This window comes from Opisthocomus hoazin, chromosome 7, assembly GCF_030867145.1.
Source record: "Opisthocomus hoazin isolate bOpiHoa1 chromosome 7, bOpiHoa1.hap1, whole genome shotgun sequence".
Classification (NCBI taxonomy): Eukaryota; Metazoa; Chordata; class Aves; order Opisthocomiformes; family Opisthocomidae; genus Opisthocomus; species Opisthocomus hoazin.
The window spans coordinates 63514790-63536532 of record NC_134420.1 but is presented as its reverse complement, the minus strand read 5'-3'; the positions used below and the strand labels follow the sequence as shown (position 1 = coordinate 63536532).

The 21743-nt window shown below is 36.9% G+C and overlaps 1 protein-coding gene across 1 annotated transcript in view; it reads right to left on the bottom strand.

The window, feature by feature from the left end:
* The window catches only part of TDRD9 (tudor domain containing 9), an 87592-nt gene that overhangs the window by 36532 nt on the left and 29317 nt on the right, over positions 1-21743 (bottom strand). The window contains exons 3-9 of the mRNA XM_075426684.1: positions 19321-19418; positions 18679-18900; positions 16096-16218; positions 13732-13812; positions 9888-10052; positions 3026-3129; positions 1375-1433 (exon numbers count right to left, since the gene is read on the bottom strand). Coding sequence (XP_075282799.1) covers positions 1375-1433; positions 3026-3129; positions 9888-10052; positions 13732-13812; positions 16096-16218; positions 18679-18900; positions 19321-19418 — 852 coding nt within the window. The remainder of the gene's footprint in view (positions 1-1374; positions 1434-3025; positions 3130-9887; positions 10053-13731; positions 13813-16095; positions 16219-18678; positions 18901-19320; positions 19419-21743) is intronic.

Sequence of the window (21743 nt, the reverse complement as noted above, 5' to 3'; positions counted from 1 at the left end):
AAGCTCAGTCTTGAGTATCCAGTGATAATATAGGCCAAGGTCAAATCCTGAACAACAATAAAAACCAAAACCTGAGTACCAGCTCATTCAGAAAGCACTATCTATACAGGTTTTCATCAATTTACCAAATGTATTTAAACAAGTTTATTTTTATCAGTTGCAGTTATAAGCCACCAGGGATAGCAACACAGTAAAAAAAGAAAAAAAAACACCCTCAAAGTGGAAGACAAAAAAGATTTGGGAATTACAGTGCTAAAGAGTAATTTCAGCCTGAAATGCAGACTTAGAGGGCCTGAGGAAGTCTGAAAGCACACCAGACAAACACCAATATGAGAGGCCAGAGGCAACAGAGATGGTCTCCCAACTATATTAATGGAAAACTGGAATGGGTCCTACATTGACACGATGAAAGAATTCCTTCTACCAATTGATTTCATACCAGAAGGTAACTAAGAAAGGCAGCTCTAATGCTGCTGCGCTGCAAGCGCAGTGTGTCTTTGTGCTGATGTGCTGTGTTTTCCATCTAAGCTTAAAACAGCAGGCAAATAACATTCATAAAGCTTTTACACAGAGCTGTAAAGTCCTGGTAGAGACAGACCTCTCTATGCCCAAGGGAACAGCTGCTCCTGACTCCAAGGTGACTCTCCACTAGTAACACGCCCAGGTCTTCTCAAAGATTTCAACTACCAAACTTTCACATCCATGAAGTAAAAGAATATTTGAAAGCACCAGGTAATAGGTTTGTGATGCTTGGGAAACCTAGGCTGCTGCCTAGTTAGACAAAAATCATTGTATGCTTTCATTTTGGTAGTCATTCTTACTTGAATCCCTTAGCAAGATCTCAGAGGCAGTGTAAGATAACCTAGGTTTACTGTTTAAAGACAACTAAAACTACATATAACCAGTTCTCTGATCATTATATACCATCACCCTGTGTGCTTCTGAGCATTCCTACTACACCAACCAATATATGTGGAAAGAAAAAAGTGAATTTTAACTTCTACCACAAGAACCTAAACAAAACGCGGGTAAGAGACTGCATGATCTGCACGGAAAAAAACCTCTCTGAAAGAATCCTAGCAATCCCACAATACTTAGTAACTAATCTAAAAAACTGAACAACTGATTTTCTGTGGATTAACTGTAGAATTCATTTTATTACTGTAACTTCATTTCCAAAACACAGATGTCTATTTTTGACTCACTGCTCTTCCAACTATTGCCGTATTTAAAAAGGTTTGCAAGAAAAATAGCCAAATAGACCAACAAACCCCAGTTAAAATATGTGTTTAGTAAATCCCTGGAAGAAGCACCAGAAGAAAGCTTGATAGATGACAAACAAGGAAAAAGAAAATTATTAGGATATATGCTCACCTGGTAAAAATACCAGCACACTTCCACGTTCTGATGTAACACTCAAGTTATTTTTCTCCCTAACAAATATATATAGTTTCATTAGTTTTTACAACCTCAGCCTACTTTATTACTCTAAGATATTTTATTTTGAAAAGCAGAACCGCATTTTTTTGCATCATGTATTATTCAAAACTTCCTGAAGAAATGGAATTCAAAATACGATTTGCAACTACGCCTTCTGAAAAATACTGTATATAAAAATTGGAACGAGATCATTATGTTTAGTTTTGTCTTCAAAATTATGTCAAAACAGAAACCTTCTTATTTACCAATGACATCAATCAAAATTAGGTTACAAAGATCTTAAAATGAAAAGGTAGTATACTACTGCAGAATTCTATGCAAACTTATTCAGTAATTTCTCTCTCGTATTCTAAAAATATCCCTAGACACCTCTAGCAAAAGCCTAGCATGTACAAAAACTAATCATTATCCAGAACTACAGGTCTTGACATCAACTGAAGATGTCTCCCTCTAAGTTTACTTAAGTGTCAAGAAGCTAAAATTACCTTCATATGACATAGAACTCATACTTTGGATAGTAATCATTTCTGACACAAAACCTTTTCATGCATCTTGAAAGTCTCTACTCTCAAACTATATAATGAACAGAAAATAGTATTTTTCATGGAAGGTTCATAACAAGAGATGTTTGTAATAGCCCTTTTGGTATTTGAAAGGTGAAATGCTAATGTCTTCATGTTTACTTGTTAGAGGTAGCTTATTAATGAAAGGTAGTTTAATTTGGCTTTTCCAAAGTACAGTAAAACAGTTTAATTGAAAAGATCAAAAGAAATCATCAAGGAAAACGCTCAGAAGTTTCTATATATTGTAAAATTTAGTGCCAAGTTTATTGTATTTATGTATCTCCATCATCACTTGTACTTCAGCAGTTCACTTGATAACTGCTCAGGTGAGCTTAAGTAATGCTTTCTTACAATTTCAATATATACGTAATACTAAGTTTGAAAAAAAAAGCTTACAAACCAAAATTATTTCTTCAGCATACATTAATAAATTATTAGTATACAAATATATATACAATATATACTAAAACCATTCCTAAAGTAAATACGCACCCATTATTAGACCAAAGGTGCAGAAGCAGCAATCTTACTACATTTTCCGGTACTAAACATCAATTTACAAAACACAGAGTAACACAAATTAATATTTACTTCTTTCAAAAGACAGTAAGGCATTAATTAAGCAGTCAGTGAAAATTAATGCCTAGTTTGTGTTCTTTTTTCATGGCTTAATGTATGTTTTAGTTTATAAAACAAAACCGTATTTCTGGGCTTATTCGTCATATAATGTCCAGCACTGGTTTGCAGCAAAGAATCTAGTTTCCGTATGACACGGCTGGCTTGAACAGCCACTTACACTCCAGGACATGAATTGTATTTCAAGAACACAGTATATTTACTGAGACCTACAAGCAGTCTTAGTATGACTAACCTGAGTAGAAATCACACGAATGCATAAAATACAGGCAGAGCCATACAGAAAATTAAATTACCACTAACAATACACAGGCTGCTCCTGTTCCTTAATTAGTGTCTCATTTCCTTAAAGAATCACCGATTCCAGACCTTGAACTATATCTTACCTATTGCTCTTCATCTCCAACTCATCAAATGACTGAATCAAAGACACTGCTACTTCATACATTTCCCTTACTATCACTGGTTCCCGAAACGTTTGAGAAGGAGGCTGTGTGGAGAAGAAGGTACTGAGGTTAACACAACGTAACAGGCTAAAAGACTGAAGATCACCTACGTGTGTCGACTGGTCAAGTGCACTTCGATTAGAACTGCTCCAGCAAAGAAGCTGTACAAAGAAGTAACTTAATCTGGAGCATTCATTACCCACTAAATAAACATTTTCCTTCAAGCATCCTACCATTCTAATGCTAAAGAAATACTTCTGATATTTACCTACTTAAGACAAGCACTAGCTCACAGTCCATCCCCTAAAGTTTACAGGACATACTGCTTGTCCACAAGTGCTATGCATGTGAGACTAACTGCAACCCATGGGGAACAGGATGACAAGAAGGAGAGGAATTTTTATAAGGTAGGCACAATCGTTCTCAAAGGTGCTATAATGCAAGTCTCTACCTAATTGCCAAATAAATCATGTACCTCTTTCTCATTTAAATTATCTCTCCACTTAATGGATCTTCTGTTTTAGGTTACATCCTGTCAAAGAACTATTGTTCTGTTGTGTACGTAACCGTGATGAGTCATATCTATACTGTTTTCTAGTATTCTCACACAAACTCAGGGCTTTAATATTTAAGAACACAAACCATCAAGTCTTCAGAGTGAAGACAATAACTTAATCACGTTTCAGTTTTAAAAAAAATTCTTAATGAACTAGCAATACTCTGGGAACTGTCTACAGTATTACACATTTTTACCTGGTAAGGTTCTCAGGGTTTCTCCTCATTATTGCGGAAACTCTTTACTGCACTAACCGCTATCTCTAACTTTTCTAGGATTGTATTACAGTGTAATCTGCTCTCCACATGATTAGAAAATCTACAGTCAAACTGCGCTTCTCTCCCTCATAGTATGCCTTTGAAGTTCTTTCCTCTTACCTCCCTCCACCTTCAAGTGAAGTACTTTACTTATACGCTGAAATCTAACAGTTTAAGGCATCCAAGACTTTCCCAAGAAAAACAATAGGTTCAAGGTGATCAGTCTCTACATTCTTCTTCTGCAGGTTGTGAGAGTTTGATTCAAGAAATCACGTATTTTCTCACCAGCTAGCCAACCTCCATTTTTACACTTATGCTCAACCAAGTATTTCTCCTCGCCTATCTGTCACCCTCACCCACTGCTTGATACACTACAGTAGAATTTCAGCATTCAAATACATCTTCATTTAGGCTTGTACTTCTCATTTTCACTTTTAAGGAATAGTACTATGATTGAAGTGACAGTGAAAACAGAACTTTTGTGCTTTAAACTTAACACTCTGTAAGAAACAGACTGCATGACAACAATAAAAATACAGCAGTCAGTATTAATTGGCAAATCATAAAATCCTAGAACCCTTCGGGTTGGAAGGGACCTTAAAGACCATCTACTTTCAACCCCCCTGCCATGGGCAGGGACACCTTCCACTAGAGCAGGCTGCTCAAAGCCCCGTCCAACCTGGCTTTGAACACTGCCAGGGAGGGGGCAGCCACAACTTTTCTGGGCAACCTCTTCCAGTGCCTCACCACCCTCAGAGTACAGGATTTCTTCCTTATGTCTAGCATAAATCTACACTCCTTCAGTTTAAAGCCATTACCCCTTGTCCTGTTGCTACATGCCCTCACCAACAGTCCCTCTCCAGCTTGCCTGTGGGCCCCCCTTCAGGTACTGGAAGGCTGCTATAAGGTCTCCCCAGTGCCTGTGCAGATAAATACCAGCATAAGATAAGATGCAGCTGTAGCCAGGGACATTTAACAAGGATATAAAGCATATGGAAAAGCCTCTCCTGGAAAGAAATTCAAAATGGAAGCTGAATGGCCAAGAGTAATACTTGAAGGTTTCTACACACAAATCTAAGATATTCCAGGCTTCCCTGTAAAAGAAGCAGGAGATTTTAACCAGTTGTCCACATTTCACAGAGCTTTGATTTTAATCAAGCACAAAATTAGGATCACACATTTATACCAAGTCAGTTATCATATAAGCAAAATAAGAGTCTGCAAAACTCTTCAATGAGCAAACAAAAGCAATTCAAAGATATACTGATAAAGCTGGAATTCATCATAAGTGCACTGATAAGACTATAATTCATCTAATGTGTCCTTCAATTGTCTGAAGTGAGATAAAATCCAGTAAGACAATGTAAACCTATGCAACTGAGTTTATAAATTTTGGATACAAGCAGATGGTGTATTGGTTGAAAATAAAGAACCACCTGGAGCAGCTACTTCAGTCATAAGAAAACAGCTATCTTCCAGTGTCATGCTGCTGAAAGGCAAACATGACCCTAGGATGAATCAGGAAATGTTATTTTAACAGTGCGATGAATTAGTGATATGGTACAAAACTGCCCCTTGCTTTGAAAAGACTCAAATAGTGCCAAGGTTTTCACCAGCATACTTGTCAGCCCTTGAAGTAAAAGAAGTCTGGGAAGCCAACAGGTACTCAGTTTGCAATGCTGGGGAAACTGACAGGGACTGACAATACATCTGCAATTCTCACCAAGTTTTAAGCAGATCAGCCAAAACTTGAACAGATGCAAACTGTGACTACTTCAATGACCAGAAGAATGAAGAGACTGTCTTGCAAAAGGAGAACAGCAAAGAGTTACCTTTTCTAACCAAGCAAAATGAAAGTCAGAAAGAGGTATTACTGCTACCTATAAACCTATTCAAGAGTAAACAAGAATGTGGGAAGGAAAGAGTTCTTTTAAGCTAAAAAAAAAAAACCCCACCCCTCAGTGTTTGCTCTAATCTGTCACAGTCTCCCAAGGCGTTCTTGGGAGAAAAGGCAGCATGAAGCAGAAGTGACCATTCACTTGCTCCTTTCCCAGCTCCAGCACTGGGACCCCAAGTTCAAGGTTCAGTGTCATGGCTGTTTTAACCTGATTCGAAATCCTTTGCCTGAAACTGTACACACTTGACCTAATAGAGATGTTTGAGAGCTAAAACTGTAGAAAACTGATCTGTTAAAATGAAGTTAGTTATTGTTCTACCAGTTTCCCTTTGTAAAGCAGCTCACAATGGAACGATAAAAGCACCACTGCTAACATTAACTTGGCAAAAGTGATTTCAATCAGCTTTTGCTACTTCAACCTCAGTCCTCGGCTTTCCAACCTTTATCAGAGCAGCCAACTGGTAACACCACATCATGTCATCCCTAGGTCGTCCCGCTGTCTGTCAAAAGACTCCTTTCTGAAAATTCTGAGAAAATTATCCTACTTTCTTCTGGTAGATGATGGATTGGAGGACCAAAAAAAGCCATCTATAAGAACTTCACAGTACTCTTTCCCCTTCCCTGACCCCCTTGAACCAACCAGCCAGGGAGACTTCTCAGGTGTACAACTCTGTCAGTCCCAGAGCTTCTTAACTGCATTTCACACCCACTGTAGTAATGCTTTTCCAAAGAAACTTGATGAGTCCATCAGAAACCACAGACAACATTCCAGTAGTAAGTAACACTTTATTTTTTCCAATACATGTGATAAGCCAAGGACTTTATCTTTCCTGGGTTACTTGAATATAAGATTTTTGTTTTTAAATTATCTCTGCTTAAGTAACTGTCAAATTTGTCTTTTCAATTTTGTTACCAATTGTACCTTTAGTATTCTTTAACATGACAAGGCTGCCACATCACTCCTAATAAAAGGTAACGATGTGACAAACAGCAAGTCCAAAAGCCCAGTTCAAGCTGAATGAAGTAATACAACATAATCGGAATAGCTTTTGACAGCAGTTCACTACCTTTCATCTGGACTCTGACTTCAGTTCTACGGATATGACGGAGTTTTTAATTTTGCAAGCCAAAAAGAGACACTCTTTTCTGCCTTAAGGGGAAGATACATGGGACTTCACAGATCTACTGCCAAAGAATAACCTCTAGACTCCATAGTTGCTTCCATTAAATCTCTTCACAGAATTAACAAATGATCCAGTGAAATATCCAGAACAATATGCTTACAGAATTCATTATGCCAAAGAGAAAGAAACTACTTTTTACAAACCTACACTCAAAAATTAAACAGTAGCACCTATAAACATCCCAATATCTGAGCAAGGGTAAGCCAATGCTACACTGAAGAGTGTTTCTCCCTTCCCCCTCTCATTTTTATTCTTTCCTACAAAGCAATTCAAGTGGAAAGCTTTATATTTGATTCAGCTTGACATCTAACTAGCCATAGCAAAGCGTTTACTGCACCCAGCCATACAGAAGAAAAAAAAAATGACTTTCATTTCTATTTATCTTCCAAATCACAACTGATGTCAGTGAATTCCCAAATTATCTAAGTAAGAACTGCTCGAAGAAAATTTTCAAATATAGTTTTAAAACATTATCACCCGCAGAAATGAGTGACATATTCAAGCCAAGAGCTCTGCAGGATTCATAAAAGAATTCTACATTTATACAGTAACATTCAATTATTGTAAGGTTTTTTTGAGAAGGGGACAAAGGTTTGTACCTCACAGCAAAGGGACAAGGGACTAAACTGACTCCAATCAAGATGCTTTAGGAAATGAGTTCTGATTTATGTAATCTGATTTTATAGTTATTAATTTTAAAATAAAAGAGCAAAGACTGTTTTTTTTCCTTTTAACTTCTGTATTCTTTATGTGAATTTTACAGGCTTTTATAGACAAAAATAAAATACTAAGAACTAGAGCCTGAAGCCTGTACCTCAGGCAGCTATCTAACCGATTTTTGATCTTAGCATGATGAAAGATGTGCCCCTGCTTCCATACGACAGTGTTAACTCATTAACTGCCTTAACACTCAGGCTCTGCTTTCATATTTATTAGGATGTTACATAAATCCTCTTAGACCCTCCATGTTTTTAAGTATTTTTTTAAATAAAACTACTATTCAGAGAAAATCTCCACACATAGCATCACAAAAAACAAGCTGAAAGACCAAACAACAGTGCTTTCTAATTCAATTTCTTCTTTTTTTCATACAGGATAAAAAAAAAAAAAAAAAAAAAAGGAAAGTCAAGAGCACTTATGTGCTTCTATTATTGCCCTAAGGTACAAATACCTTCTTGGACAACCATATTCTCCTCCTTCTACTAAACAACAGAATGGCTATAGCTAGGACAACACAATATGAAGAAACAGATAGAAACTTCAAAAAAATCAAAATCAAAGCTAAATGCTCATATACACAGAGAAAATAAAAAATATAAAAAGGCATAAGCACTGAAAGCAGTTAGTTTTGTTCATTATCCGAGGTGAAAGGTGTGGTAGCTGACATTCAGCTCAATGTGCAGCTAGGACAAATGCAACTTGACTGAAGTAGACTTCTTACCGAATTTCCTGGTTATCTTTCTGTTGCCATCTACCATCAAAAATCTTTCACAGAAATCATATATTACATAATCTCCTCCATATTATCTCTGAGCTGCCATACTAATGTACAAAAACTGACAGGCCTACTGCTACATGCATTTAATTTATTTTTTTAGCTGCATTAAAACTTCAGCAGTTGATAGCCTTTTATTTTAGTTTGCTTGTGTTCAGGCATAACCAATGCCTGTGCTATGTATAGTGCAAGCAATTACTTTTGTCCAGCTTTCCCATAAGCTATACATTCATTTTATTTCTCTAATTTATTTTCTGCAGAATTGAGCGATAAAACCTAAAGAGTAACAGTATGTTCACACAAGGCTCTTTTTTAAGTGCATCCCCCGTTTTCTTCATTGTATTAACATGACAACAGTGTTCGCAATTATCAAAACTGACCAATAATTACTCCCACATCCCAGTTATTTTTAGAGTGGTTATCACTATTAAAGCCTGAGTGCATTTGTTCTACTTTGCTTTAACCTGTTTATTTTGCCTTGAACTGTAATACTGAAAGAGTTCAGACACTCAAGTATTAATTCCCACACAGCTATTTTTCAACTGTAAAACAAACTCCTATTGCAAAAGCACAGATACTGATTAATTACAACTTACATTTATTCCTTCATTATCTGTGTCTATGCAGATACATGCTATACAATAGCATGTCAGAAGCTCTACATATATATACACTGTGTAGTGTATAAGCTAAAGACTGACACAGCAAATCAATCTTCGGCCATTACTACCCTCCTTAGGCATTAGAGCAGCAATTCTCCAGTGAAGCCATATAAGCTGTTAACTGCCCACCAGGAATGTGGTGAATATCTATTACTCCAACATATTTTCATTACTCACAATTACGTATTTGACACTTTGGCCTACATGGCTACAACAGAAATGTGTTCAAAACTACTGCAGAAGAGCTCTGGGACTATTAAAAAAAGAAAGGAAAAAACAGGAAGCATGTGAGCCTCAGCTGTCAGAGAAACCAATTTGATAGCACCAAACTTCTAAACACTTCTTTTCTGATGACTCTCTTCATTTCCTAGCTCTTTCTGCCTTTGTTACGTAACAGCAACGTGAATCAAAACATAGAAATACTCACTGAGTTTGTCAGCTGTATTCAAAGGGATCTATAAGCTCTCACACATTACTTTCTGCCCAGAGTTCTACATTGTTCCAGATGCAAACTATTGAACCAAATGCCACATACGACTTAAAATTCTCTGTCCTTTTCATTCCACTTCTGTTATATGAAAGAAAAACTAGCCTGTTGGTAAGCAGACTCCTATTTTGTCACCATATATTAATTCTTATCTAGAACTGTAATGTAAAATTGGTTATTTGTGATTTTATTACATTGCTTTCAACTGACTACTCTAATTTCCTTCTTATTATGTCTAATGAAATAAAATTATATTTACAATACCTTGAAATGAACAATGTGCTTCAAATCATCAAGATAATACTCTTTGATTGCATAAGGTTTGCCTTCCACCTTAAAAATACAGGCTGGAGTCAGACTGTTACCAATTGGAATTGCAAAGTACTCAGCAAATTCTTTACAGTTGATGGAAGCAGACATCAGGATTACCTGTTAAAAAATTGCACAGCAAACGTAAAACATTATTTTTAATACAAAATGCCACACTTTGCTGGAATCTCCACTTATTCTTTATGTTAAAATGGCCTAATTTCGGTTACTACAGCTATGTATCCAAGGCATGTGTAAGTCAAAGCTAAATACTTAAGATTTCCTAGGCAGCACATGGAGAAAGGCAAGTACCTGTAATAGAACAGATCAGGCCAGATACCTAGCGCAGACAGCATGAAAAACTTTTTCCCGTGGTAAAAGTTCATCCTAAAAACATATAGTAATTTTACTTAAGCTTACGAACTCTACATGGTCCTCAAAAGAAAGAAGTGTACGCTAAGTATTTTAAGCTCCTGTTTCACTAAACAGATTAAGTATCAGTGCCTTTAACTACATCAAAAGATGGACTTAATCCCGTAACAGCAGTACCTATAATTATAGCCCAGCCTTAAATCTGTTACTATAATGATTTTGAAGTGTGTCCAATAAGCTTTATCTCAGTTTCAACTAATTTATGCAACTTAAAACTCTCAAGGATCACACTAAGCTCCTCACTTGGTTTGCTGGCTCTGCCAATATTCTTAATCTGTATCCACCTGAAGAGTAGAACAGAAGTCACATCTGCTACGTGGTGAAACCTTTTCTTTCAATTATAATGCAATTCAGAATTCACAGCTTTGTTTTTCTCTCCCTGGTTAGACAGCGTATGTGCAGAATGGGTGAAGGAAAAAGAAGTAAATTAGTGGCTATGGCTATTCTCCCTCTAACCCCTCTATTGGGAATGTGCTCCCACTGCTCAGCACAGTCAGCTGGAATAAACTAGACAGCTTCAACTTGAAAAAGTACAAAGAGCCAAGGAGTTATAATGAACCATTTAGTGTTCAGTTTCTTTATCTTCAGGTCTCCTAAACCACTCTAAGCAGTACCTGTAAACTGGGACACGGTCAGTCCTCTTTTGCTTTCCTGACACCTTCCATAAATTCTAAAATCGAATTAAAGACATCAACACACCACCATCACACCCCTCACAAAAAGGAATGAAATACAAGAGCAGCCCCCTTATGAAGTGACAGGCAGGCAAGATAATGAAGTGGGCATTGTACCACTGTGCTCAGCTCCAAAGCATACACAAAGGCACAAGCAACACGTGTGGAGGGCAGACTAAATCATGAAGTCATTTAACATGATCCTGAAAGCAGGAGAAATATGAAAGGATATAATTTTGCAAATTTATATGAATCCTGTACCACTACAGCATGAACTGCCTCATGGCTCAATAGATAGTGGCTCACCTACGCTAGGAAAATAGGCTAAATGTAACCTCACCTGAAGGCTACTGAAACCAAATCCAATCTAAGTTATCCTAACTGCAGTTACAACTCTTTCTAGACAATCTTTGTAATTTTCACTCTGTAATCTGCATGGAGGCCTTCCAAACTAGAAGGAAAACCACAGGTTCCTAACAGAGTGCCTGAAGGAACACCACTAGTAAACCAAGAGTTTGGTCTACTCCCAAAGCAGAAATCCAACATGCACGTAACACCAACAGGGCAGAGGAACATACTGGAATAGAGGGTAATCAAAGACAATAGCTCTTCAAGATCAAGCAGCCCAAAACCACTTGTGCAGTGTGGGTATGTCTAAAACCACACTATATAATATCAAAAATACACACATTGACCACAACTTCTCACTTCATTTGTCCCTGAATAGCAGTGTGCTAGAACCTGGAAATACGACTATCTTTATCCTGTTCTTATTTTCCCACCTAAGCAGCTCCTACTAGTCACTACTGGAAATTGCACTGTTTGGTTTGACCAAACAGAGCCATTCTTACAGTCGCAGGTTTCCTTGCAACAACCCCAACTCAGCAAGATCTAAAAGCAATAATCCGCACCAGCCATCTGTCAGAAAATCCAGTATAGTTGGTAGGTGAACCACAACAGGTAGATCTTGTATTCCACCTGTGAAAATCACTCTTGCTATCCATTAGTTGATGCAGTGCTGAATTATCTGCTACTTCTGAGGTCTGCAACGTCCAGATTAGGAGACAAACACCTTGTATGTATTTCGTATCACCTTGAATTGCAAATACATTTTTTCCCTTAAATAGGTTCTCCTTGCACCCTTCTGTTTCATGAATCCAAGAGCGCAAGGAAAAGAATCTTGTATTTTCTAGATTTGCCACACAATCAAAGCTCCCTTCCTTTACAGTTTTTCAAAACTGGCTGAAAAGGGATGAAGCAGTAGACACTGGGCTTAGTGCATAGATTCAAACCGAAATATCTATTCCACTCTGCTAAAACCCAGCAGTTCAGACCAATGGTTCCCTCTCCCCGCAACAAAAAAATCAAAGGGGGGGGGGCACACACCCCCACAAATGTAAGATTGTTGCAGGTTTATACAATATGAAACTGTCATCTACAGAAACAATGGCATAGAAGGATATTAAGGAGATAAACCATTAATTAACAATCCATTAACAATTTTGAGATATTTAATCAGAATTATAGAAAAAACAAAAAAAAAAAACCACCCCACTTTCAGGAACCTATACAAGAAAAATGTTTTCTAACAGAAAAGATGACAGGACCCGTAGGGATCCCTGCCATTGACACCAACTAGATAATCAGCATCAAGCACAAACTTCTCTCAAACTGAATGTGATCAAATTATTTGTCATTTTTGGTAGGCAGAGCCAAGTGCTAAGAAAGACTGAATAGCTTCATGCTGCTGTCTCTGAATTTGCAGTCAATTGAGTTTTCTTACCGGCAAGAAGAGGGATAAGAAGTAAAAGAAATGAAGTGCACAGACATGGCCTAATGCCAGCTGGAAGGGCACTTTCAGTGAGTGAGGACATGCCTGGAAGACCTAAAGACCAAATTAACAGAGTTTCAATGTGGTGAATAGTACAGAAGAACAGATTCCCTTCCAATAGCAACAAAACCAGCCAACATAGATTGAACTTACATCTGTTTGGAACAGAACAGCTTGCATTAACTGAAGCACTTAACAGACAGGTACAGCCTTGCTGAATTTCTGCAGTCCCAAATGGCTGCACAGAAATATACCGAGTTAGCCTAACTCTATCCCCTGTATTTCAATTTCTTACATTTCAAGAGTCCACAAAGACTTGAGCGCACTTTGAGGCCACAAAGACTAAATATGTCATGCTAAATGTCTGCAAACTCTGCTTTAGTACAAAGACAATTTCCTGACATGCAGAGAAAAATCTCAGCGACGTTTTACTAACAGAAATTACAATACAGCATTTCTGGTTTTTGCTATTTTTCCAAATATGTTGTCTCATTTAAAAAAAAGCCTCAACATTTCCAAGAGTTGATGCTACCATATTTAACCAAGGATAATCACTGCCCTCAATACCCAATAAGTAATTCCAGTCAAACACTCATCTTGCATTATTTAGCCTTAAGCAGAATTTAGAAACTAATGCATGTTAACATGAGGAAAAAAAAGTCTCTCAGAACACATTACAGCAGCCAGGAAAAGAATGCCCTTTAGCTTGGTTACTTATGAAGAGTAGCAAGGTAAATAATATTTTAGTGAAAAATAATGACACCTTTTAAGGTAAGTTCTTTAAAACATGCCCTTTGTAGATCAAAGCCATGTAAAAATTTATTCTTCCAGGGAAAAACTGTAGAATATATTTTGAACCTACCTTTACAGACTGTGAATTTGTATGCAATAGTTTACGGATCAACAAGAGCAAGAAATCCATTTCTTCTGTACGCTCATGCACCTGGAAGATATTATCCACAGTTTTCATTAATTCTTTTTGACAATCATCTTCCTTTGCTACTCCATTTCCCGTTTTATTTTTGTAACTTGGAACAGCAACACATTTTCATAGAAGAAAACACACCTTAAGACTATGCAAGTTAATCACATTTTAAAATCCCAACACAGCTGTTCAGATGACTACAGCACCCTTTGTGAAAATCATCTGCCACTAATAAGTCATGAAAATTTTAGAATAATGAGCTCGAAAACTAGCTAGCCAATAGTTCTGCTAGAGTTGACAATAACAGCTGAAATGATACTGTAGCTGGGTAAGTCAACTGTACTGGTAAGACCACTAACAATCTAGGCAGGGACTATGTCGGCTGGTCTAACAGCTAAGCAAATTGAATAGACTCACCTTGTTCCTAACGACTTCTAGACATGATCAAAATACACAACTACTCTCTAAAATATTATTTTCCACCCAATTCTTTAAATATCCTAGCACCTGATTCTGGCTGGTCCTTGCAGTTCAATAAATACTTTTGAACATTACTGATAATGATCATATCCCTTTCTTGAATTTTTACAGTTTAAATATATTAAGTTCAGCAGCTTTTTCCAGAGCTCGGCCTTCAAAGGTCAACATTCAGCACCTGTCAGGTAACTAGCATACTCTAACATAATATAACGATGTATTTATATTCAATACTGTCTCATGATGAAAAAGATTTAGCTAAGGCAGTTTTCAGGCTGACAGCAAGGTCTTGTTGTGAGAAGTCAGAAGAATTTTCAGACTAGGTGTACTTAGGTATGTTCCTCAATGCATGCAGCACCCTAACAGGGCTGAGACCTGCAATTAAGAATGAAGCAGAGAGCATCTGGTTGCTAAAATCACACAATCACACAACTGTTTGGGTTGGAAGGGATCTTTCAAGATCATCTAGTCCACACCCCTTGCAATGAGCAGGGACATCTTCGGAAAATAGTTGCTGTTGGGTCAAGATCACAATTGGCGAGGTAAATGTGGAGAAAAAAAGTGGCATATGGCAAACAGGAGGGACTGGAATTTTGGCTGCAGAAGCAAAAACACACACAGTCTTGAAAGCTGGGAGCTGCTGAAAAAAGTGGTACAAGTTGATATTATCAGTTCAAACCACAGCACCCAAGCAAACAAGGCTTTTCAAACCTCTGCATAAATCTGCTCTGCTGCATCAGGGGCCACAAAACTTCACTCATTAATTTTCATACCTAATAAAGGAACAATCTAACACTTCTCTATACAAGCAGCTTCTATTGTTAAACTTTCCCATCTTACTTCTAATCTGCATTTCCTTATTTTAGGCTTAAAAATGTTAAGGTAGAGTGGTCTCAAATCTTTCCCATGAAGACAACTGGTACAATTCTTTAGGATTTGGGGTTTTTTGGTTATTTTTGTCTGTTTGAATGAAGTCCTAAAGTTTTGTCATACAAAAGTGTAACTATTTGCTTATTCTTTTCTAGTTTTTCAATGTGCCGTCACGACAGCCTTCATTATTACCGTAATGGTCTAATGGTATACCAAGTACTGGCTCCACGCTCCTCAAACATCCAAGAATCAAAGTCACTCTCAGCTACAATACTGTAATCAAATAAAAATGAAAGCCAACACAAAACAAGTCCTCTTCCGTGCCACTACATCCCAAAATTTAGTCCTACACCTTACATGTGATTTACACTCATTGTTTGTGAAAGCACAATTTTACATGTGACTATATTTAACAATACAATACTGTTTACCTCAGAAAATAAGCACAAAAACACATAAAAATATACAAATTGCAAAAAACCCTGCAAGTATATTTTCTTTAGCTTTTTAGTGCAGTGACAGCCATAACGATGAATCCACACCAGTGGACTGTAAATCTGCCCAGAAGACAGGGAGTTTTCAGAGGGCTATTTTATTTTTCAGGACATCCGTGAAGACTAAAGACTCTTTCTAAGACTAGCAACAGCCAAGAGAGTAAAAACTAGCCGCCTCCCCCTGACTAGCCAGAAATGTTCTTTGAATCCAGGCAGTGGATTTCAAAAAACATTTTAATGCATTCATAGCAAAATATCCCCTCTACACCCTCAGTCCTAAACTTAATTGCTCAAAGGAACACCAAGACAATCTTTTTTAAAGAAGCGTTAGCTGGGACACTTATACAAAGCATCTTTACAAGTAGATGCCTGCATTTTTTCTTTCTCTAGCACAGTAAGAAAGACAAAAAGGAAGAAGGTTTTCTTAATATGAAATTAAACTTTTTTTCCACCAACTTACTTCATCAATGAAAATGTGTGTATATTCAGCTAGGCTTTTGGCGCAAACTAGTTTCTGAAGAAGAACTCCAGTTGTCATGTACAGCAACCGTGTCTCCTTCGTGGAAATGTTCTCTAAACTCACCTAACAATGAGAAAAATATAGATGTGAACAAATAGTTAATGTATTTACAGGAATTGTGCATGTGAAAACTCCAAAATGAAATACAGTGTAAACCCATGAGAATTTTTCACTCAAGCTTGTAAAACCCTCTCTACAAATGTGGTTTTAAAGCCCAGAATCAGTTAACTCGGGAAGCAAATACTTTCTTTGAGAGAAATAAGAAAAGTTTCTAAAATAAAGAATCAACATTTCTTCACGTTTCTAAAATAAAGGATCAACATTTCTTTCTGGAGGCAATAGCCTGAGAAGTCGTCTTCGAAGGTTTTTACAGGTACACACATGGATCTTTCCAACCAGAAATAAAAAGATTTTGCAAAAACATAATTTGCTGACTGTACAGGAGAGAAGTAAACAGGCATAAGAGATCATCAAGACCAAACAACTTATTCTTCAGAGAAGTGCTACAACCCTATGCTAAACAATGGATTTATGATTTCTAAAACACTCCTGTAAATTTAGCTATCTCAGGTGCTGCCTGCCGAGGCAGGGAGGCAGAGCTGTGATCATCTTTTCACTTTCTGCTTTTAAAAAAGCCTAGAGCAGAGAAGTCTACACCCTACTCTGCTACTAAGTTGTTCTACTTCCATTTCTGCTCAGCTCACCCAAGTACTTGTAAAACAAAGACGGCACGTTCACGTCCACTGTCCTGCAGCCAGTTTGGAAGCACACCACTGTTTAACAACTTTAAGACTCATTACCCTAACGAATCAATTTTGCAATTTTATGACTATTTAATTCAAGGTATCAAGTCATATAAAACACTCTTTAGAAACTACTTTGGAAAAAACCCAACATATATAACCCACAGTAATTCTACAGAGAAATAACTGGTGGTTATTAATATTGGCTTAGTTAAGATTTGAGATAACATCAGATCGTAATTCCCATGTAGTTACCTAGAATGTTCACCTCAGAACTGAAACTTCTTTAAAGTAAGTGATTGACCATAAAGAGTATTTTTACTTCACCTCCCAAACTACCTGTGGAAAAGTTAAACTTGAGCAGTGTTTAAAAAAAGCAAAAATAGTTTCTCCTACTACAGCATTTGCTGTAGACATATCAAAAGAAACTGCTAAGATTTGATACTTACACAAAGAATAGTATTCAGTAGGGATGACAATAAAGATCCTTTTGATGTGAAAATGAAGCTGATGTGTCTCTGTAGCCGTGTAATATAGTATTGCTATTACTAGTAACAGGCCATAAACTTTGTATTGAGTTTGCAAGGCCTCAGGACTACAGCATATTCACCCTGTTTTCTCTGAACTTTTCTTGATCTGCCTCTACCTTTGCTTTACTTGGTCTAGCTGTGACAGTGTACTGTAGAGATATACAGGCCTGGTGCAGTAGCAGAGACCTTGGAAAGCGGAGACACAGGATGAGGAACAGCAGACAGAATAACAGGTCAAGGAGAAGCTTGGTACTGCAGACTCCATGATATAAACAATAGCCAGTTAAAAATAAAAACCCCTCAGACCTGGAACTGGACAAAATTGGTTTTATGGGTAACAGAGAAAGCATCTAACATACATAAATGGCATGATATGTAGTACATACATATGTAACCTGGAGCTGCAGACCAGTGAAGGAAAAGAAAGATGTAAATGCATGTTAGCAAACATATATAAATATGACCCTAAGTGGAACAACTAAAGGAAGAAACAACAAGAAAAAGCATGGAGAGGAAGAAGAAACCAACACATATTCATCCCAGCAAAGGACTCCAGAAGCAGACAACTCTCCACAATCCTCCCACTGCCAGCACCAACACGAACCCACTGGCCTCAGGACCCAGAGAAGCTAGTCCCGAGACAGCTATTATCACAGCAGTTTACTGTGGTTACTCAAAGAGCTCATCAAAGAATCAGTATCTGTGCCAAAAGATGAAAGTGACATCAAGTTTATAAACAGAGGGATGGAACACAGCTGACAAAACGAAAGGAGGTAGATTTAAAAGGGAAAACTAGTTCAAGTTTTTCACATGTTAAAAAAACAAGAGGACATTCATAGAACAGTCTGGCCATAAATGCATAAAAATTTTGACATGGCTGACAGGTAAATGTAGTAAACTCACACAAATCAAGTATGTTAATTAAGGAGTTTAAAGGAAACAAGTGACATGTTTGTAGTTCTCCTGCAATCATTTCAACAATCAATAACATAGATGTGTCCAATTATCAGAATGCAGACAATTCAGTATTTCAGTTGGAGTCTTCACTAGCATTTATAGTTGTTCGGCTTCAAAAGCTTGAACATTTAATTACGACTGTTTAACAGGAGACAGCTACAAATCAGCAATTCCACTTAAAAAGCAGATTCTCTAACATTTCTTCAGTATGCCAGATTTGCTTAAAAGTAATCAAGAAAGAAGATACAGTACTTTTAATGTAGTTTTAAATACAATTTGAAATTTTCTTATACCTGGTATCCCACAAATCCACCTAGCTTCCACGATCGTTCCTTGCTAATCCACCTGGCAATGCTGCTGGCACCAATTTTCCGAGGCTGGGTAACAGCAATGTTGCAGTAGATAGATCGCTGAATGCAATAATCCAAAACGTATTGTGGAATCTGTGTACTCTTACCACTGCCACTTGCTCCTTGCACAACCACAACTGAATTGCTTTCTATCAGAGACACTATCTGAAACAATTTTTTCAAGAAAACTTGTAAGTCTACAAAACAACTCAAAACAGATTTCAAAAAGATTTGAAATAGCTTCCAGGCCACACATCAAATCTCTGTAAAATACTGTGATATATTTTCTACTATCTTCTAGGCATATGGAGATAACTGGACTCCTAAAAAACATTACAAGATCACAGAAAAGAATATGGGCACACACTCACATATTTTACATAAATATCTATAAACAGAAAGTATTAACAGCAATGGTTCTTCCTCTAAGAATTTTTACACAATGGTTCCGTACAATAAACAAAGATTTTGTACAATGCTTAAAACAGGAACAGAAGTCTCCTCTGAAAAAAAAAAAACAAAGCAACAAAACAAAACATGATTTTCAAATTTATTTCATAGTGAGAGAAAGTATAATTCCCTCACCTCTTCCCTGTGTTTTGCTATAGGCATATCCATGCATTTATGGTTAGATATTGGTATAGAAGTCCCATCACTCGATTCACAGTGAGACAATGAAGTACCTAGGCATAAAAATAACCAAGAGTAAGTTATTTCAACAGAGAAAGGGGAAGAACAGCAGAACAATATGATCACAGTATTTGGAAACCTAACTTCTACCAAATTGGAATCACATACTTGTAAGTATTAATAGACTTAAAACTTTTTTGTATTTATAGATTGAAGAGATATTCTGTTTATGTGACTGCTATTTTACTGCCAGTAGCTACAAAAAGATATTGCTTCTGCTTATAAGCCACCACCAGTGTCAAGGATGTATACAATTCTATATGCTTTTCTCTTCATTCAAAAAATAGTATTTTTGAAGTTTGCATTACAACTTCCAAATCTACCCCTGTTACCATGAACTTTTTTGACAATACTGAAAAAATATGCTTTCTTCATGTACCCATGTGGTGTTTCTCTTAAAGTCTATTGGATCCACAGTACAAAATAATTCATACTTTGATACACAGACCACTATATTTCTACTACTTGGCATTTAAAACAATTCTGCTAAATATCATGGTGATCTCTCAATATGATACTACATTCTGCAGTCTCTTGGCAGGAGTCAGTCACCATTAGCACTGGGAAATACAGGACAAAAACCTTACAGTGCTGCCATGAATTTCTGCTCAGCAGCCTGCTGTCAGTTTGACCATGAAGAACAAAAGAGTGATTGAACAGGTGTGGAGGCAGCTGTAGAAGGGGAAACAAGGACAAGACTTCATAAGCAACAATTCTGCAAGTTACAATTAAACAATTTGGCTTAAAAAACCCACTATACTGAAATCAAAAGTGGAAATGCTTTCTATTTCAAATGGGCTTCACCAGGTACTATGGTGAAATAACTTATTTGCATACAAATAAAAACGTTTAAGAAATACTTACAGTAGCTGAAAGAAATCTAATATTCTTTTTACAGAGGAAATATTTACTGTGAAATAAACACTATAAACTAAGTAACTGACTACATAGTTATAGCTTCCTTCCTTTGGAAGTGTTACTAAATATTACAAAGCAGGGGAGTAGAAGCAGGCAGAACAACTTGTGTCTCTACACCATACCTGAATGAGCGCTAACCCCCCAAATTGTCTTCAAGTGTCAAGGAACACAAAATGAGTTATTCCCACATTAAAACAAACCTCCAAAACCTGGACCATTAAGACAGTTTCATAAAACACCTCCTGAAGCCACACTCTCCAACAAGAAAGGTTCTTTACCTTGATTCTGTGTAATGCAACACTTATAGGTGATCACTGCACATTGATTTACTTAGTACTACTAAACACCTACAAACCAGAACTTAGTATCAGCATCCCTGGAAAATATCAACTGTCCTCTTTAAAATACTTTTGGTCAAGTTTCTAAATATATTCCCCAGGAGAACTCCTATATAGCATTCTGCCACAGCAACACTGTACAAAGGCTGACTGGCTTCCCTCTGGCACAAACATGCCACTACTCAGATATCAGTAGCTCTGCACAATTTGACCAATGCTGGAAGAAATCTCAAGCTGCTAGGGAAAACATCCCAGTGTCAGCATATTCCTGCTAAAGCAACATAGGGTTCCCACCTTTATAAGGTTTTCCATGTAACAATTACAATTTTGAAAGTGTTAAAACTATACAACAAAAGACAGCAGCCGTTCTATAACAGTGCTTATAAAAAAGAAGGGAGGGACATAAAAATTTAAATGGTAGGATTCACATTATAAGCTTCTCTAGCTTGGTAAAAACCCAGTGTATTAATAAGAAATCATTAACCTAAAATTCAATTAAGAATTTTATTTTAAAAATACAAAGGAACAAACCAGAAGCAAATAAACAACCACAAATATTCATGTATCTGCTGAATAATCAGATCAATTTAATTGATTTTGTATATAACATTTTTTCCTTGATGAAATGTAACTTTTTTTACATTGCTTTTTAGATGACAGTTCTGTAACAGCAATATCTTGCCTTCTCCTAAGCAGAGAGGTTTGGAGAAAAAATTCTACCAAAAGGAAATGCTCATCCAGTGTTAGCCACCATGAATATCCCTATGAAAGTTCCAAGGTTGTTCTACTCATTTAAACTACCATTCAGCTGTGCACTCTATACCACACAGTGTTACCATCTTCAACTGTTGTTGTTTGTTTTGGGTGTTTTGGTGTTTTTTTTTTTAACAACTATTTATGCAATAAATTCCAAAGTGAGAACAGGTCTTTAGAAAAACAGATCACTTTTGCAAATACACAGGCACCTACAAATTAAAGGAGCTACAGGACCACAGGCTTCTCAGCAAGAAAGGCATAAACTTTAGCTTTTTCCATTGCTTATAGTTTCTGGAAAACATTATT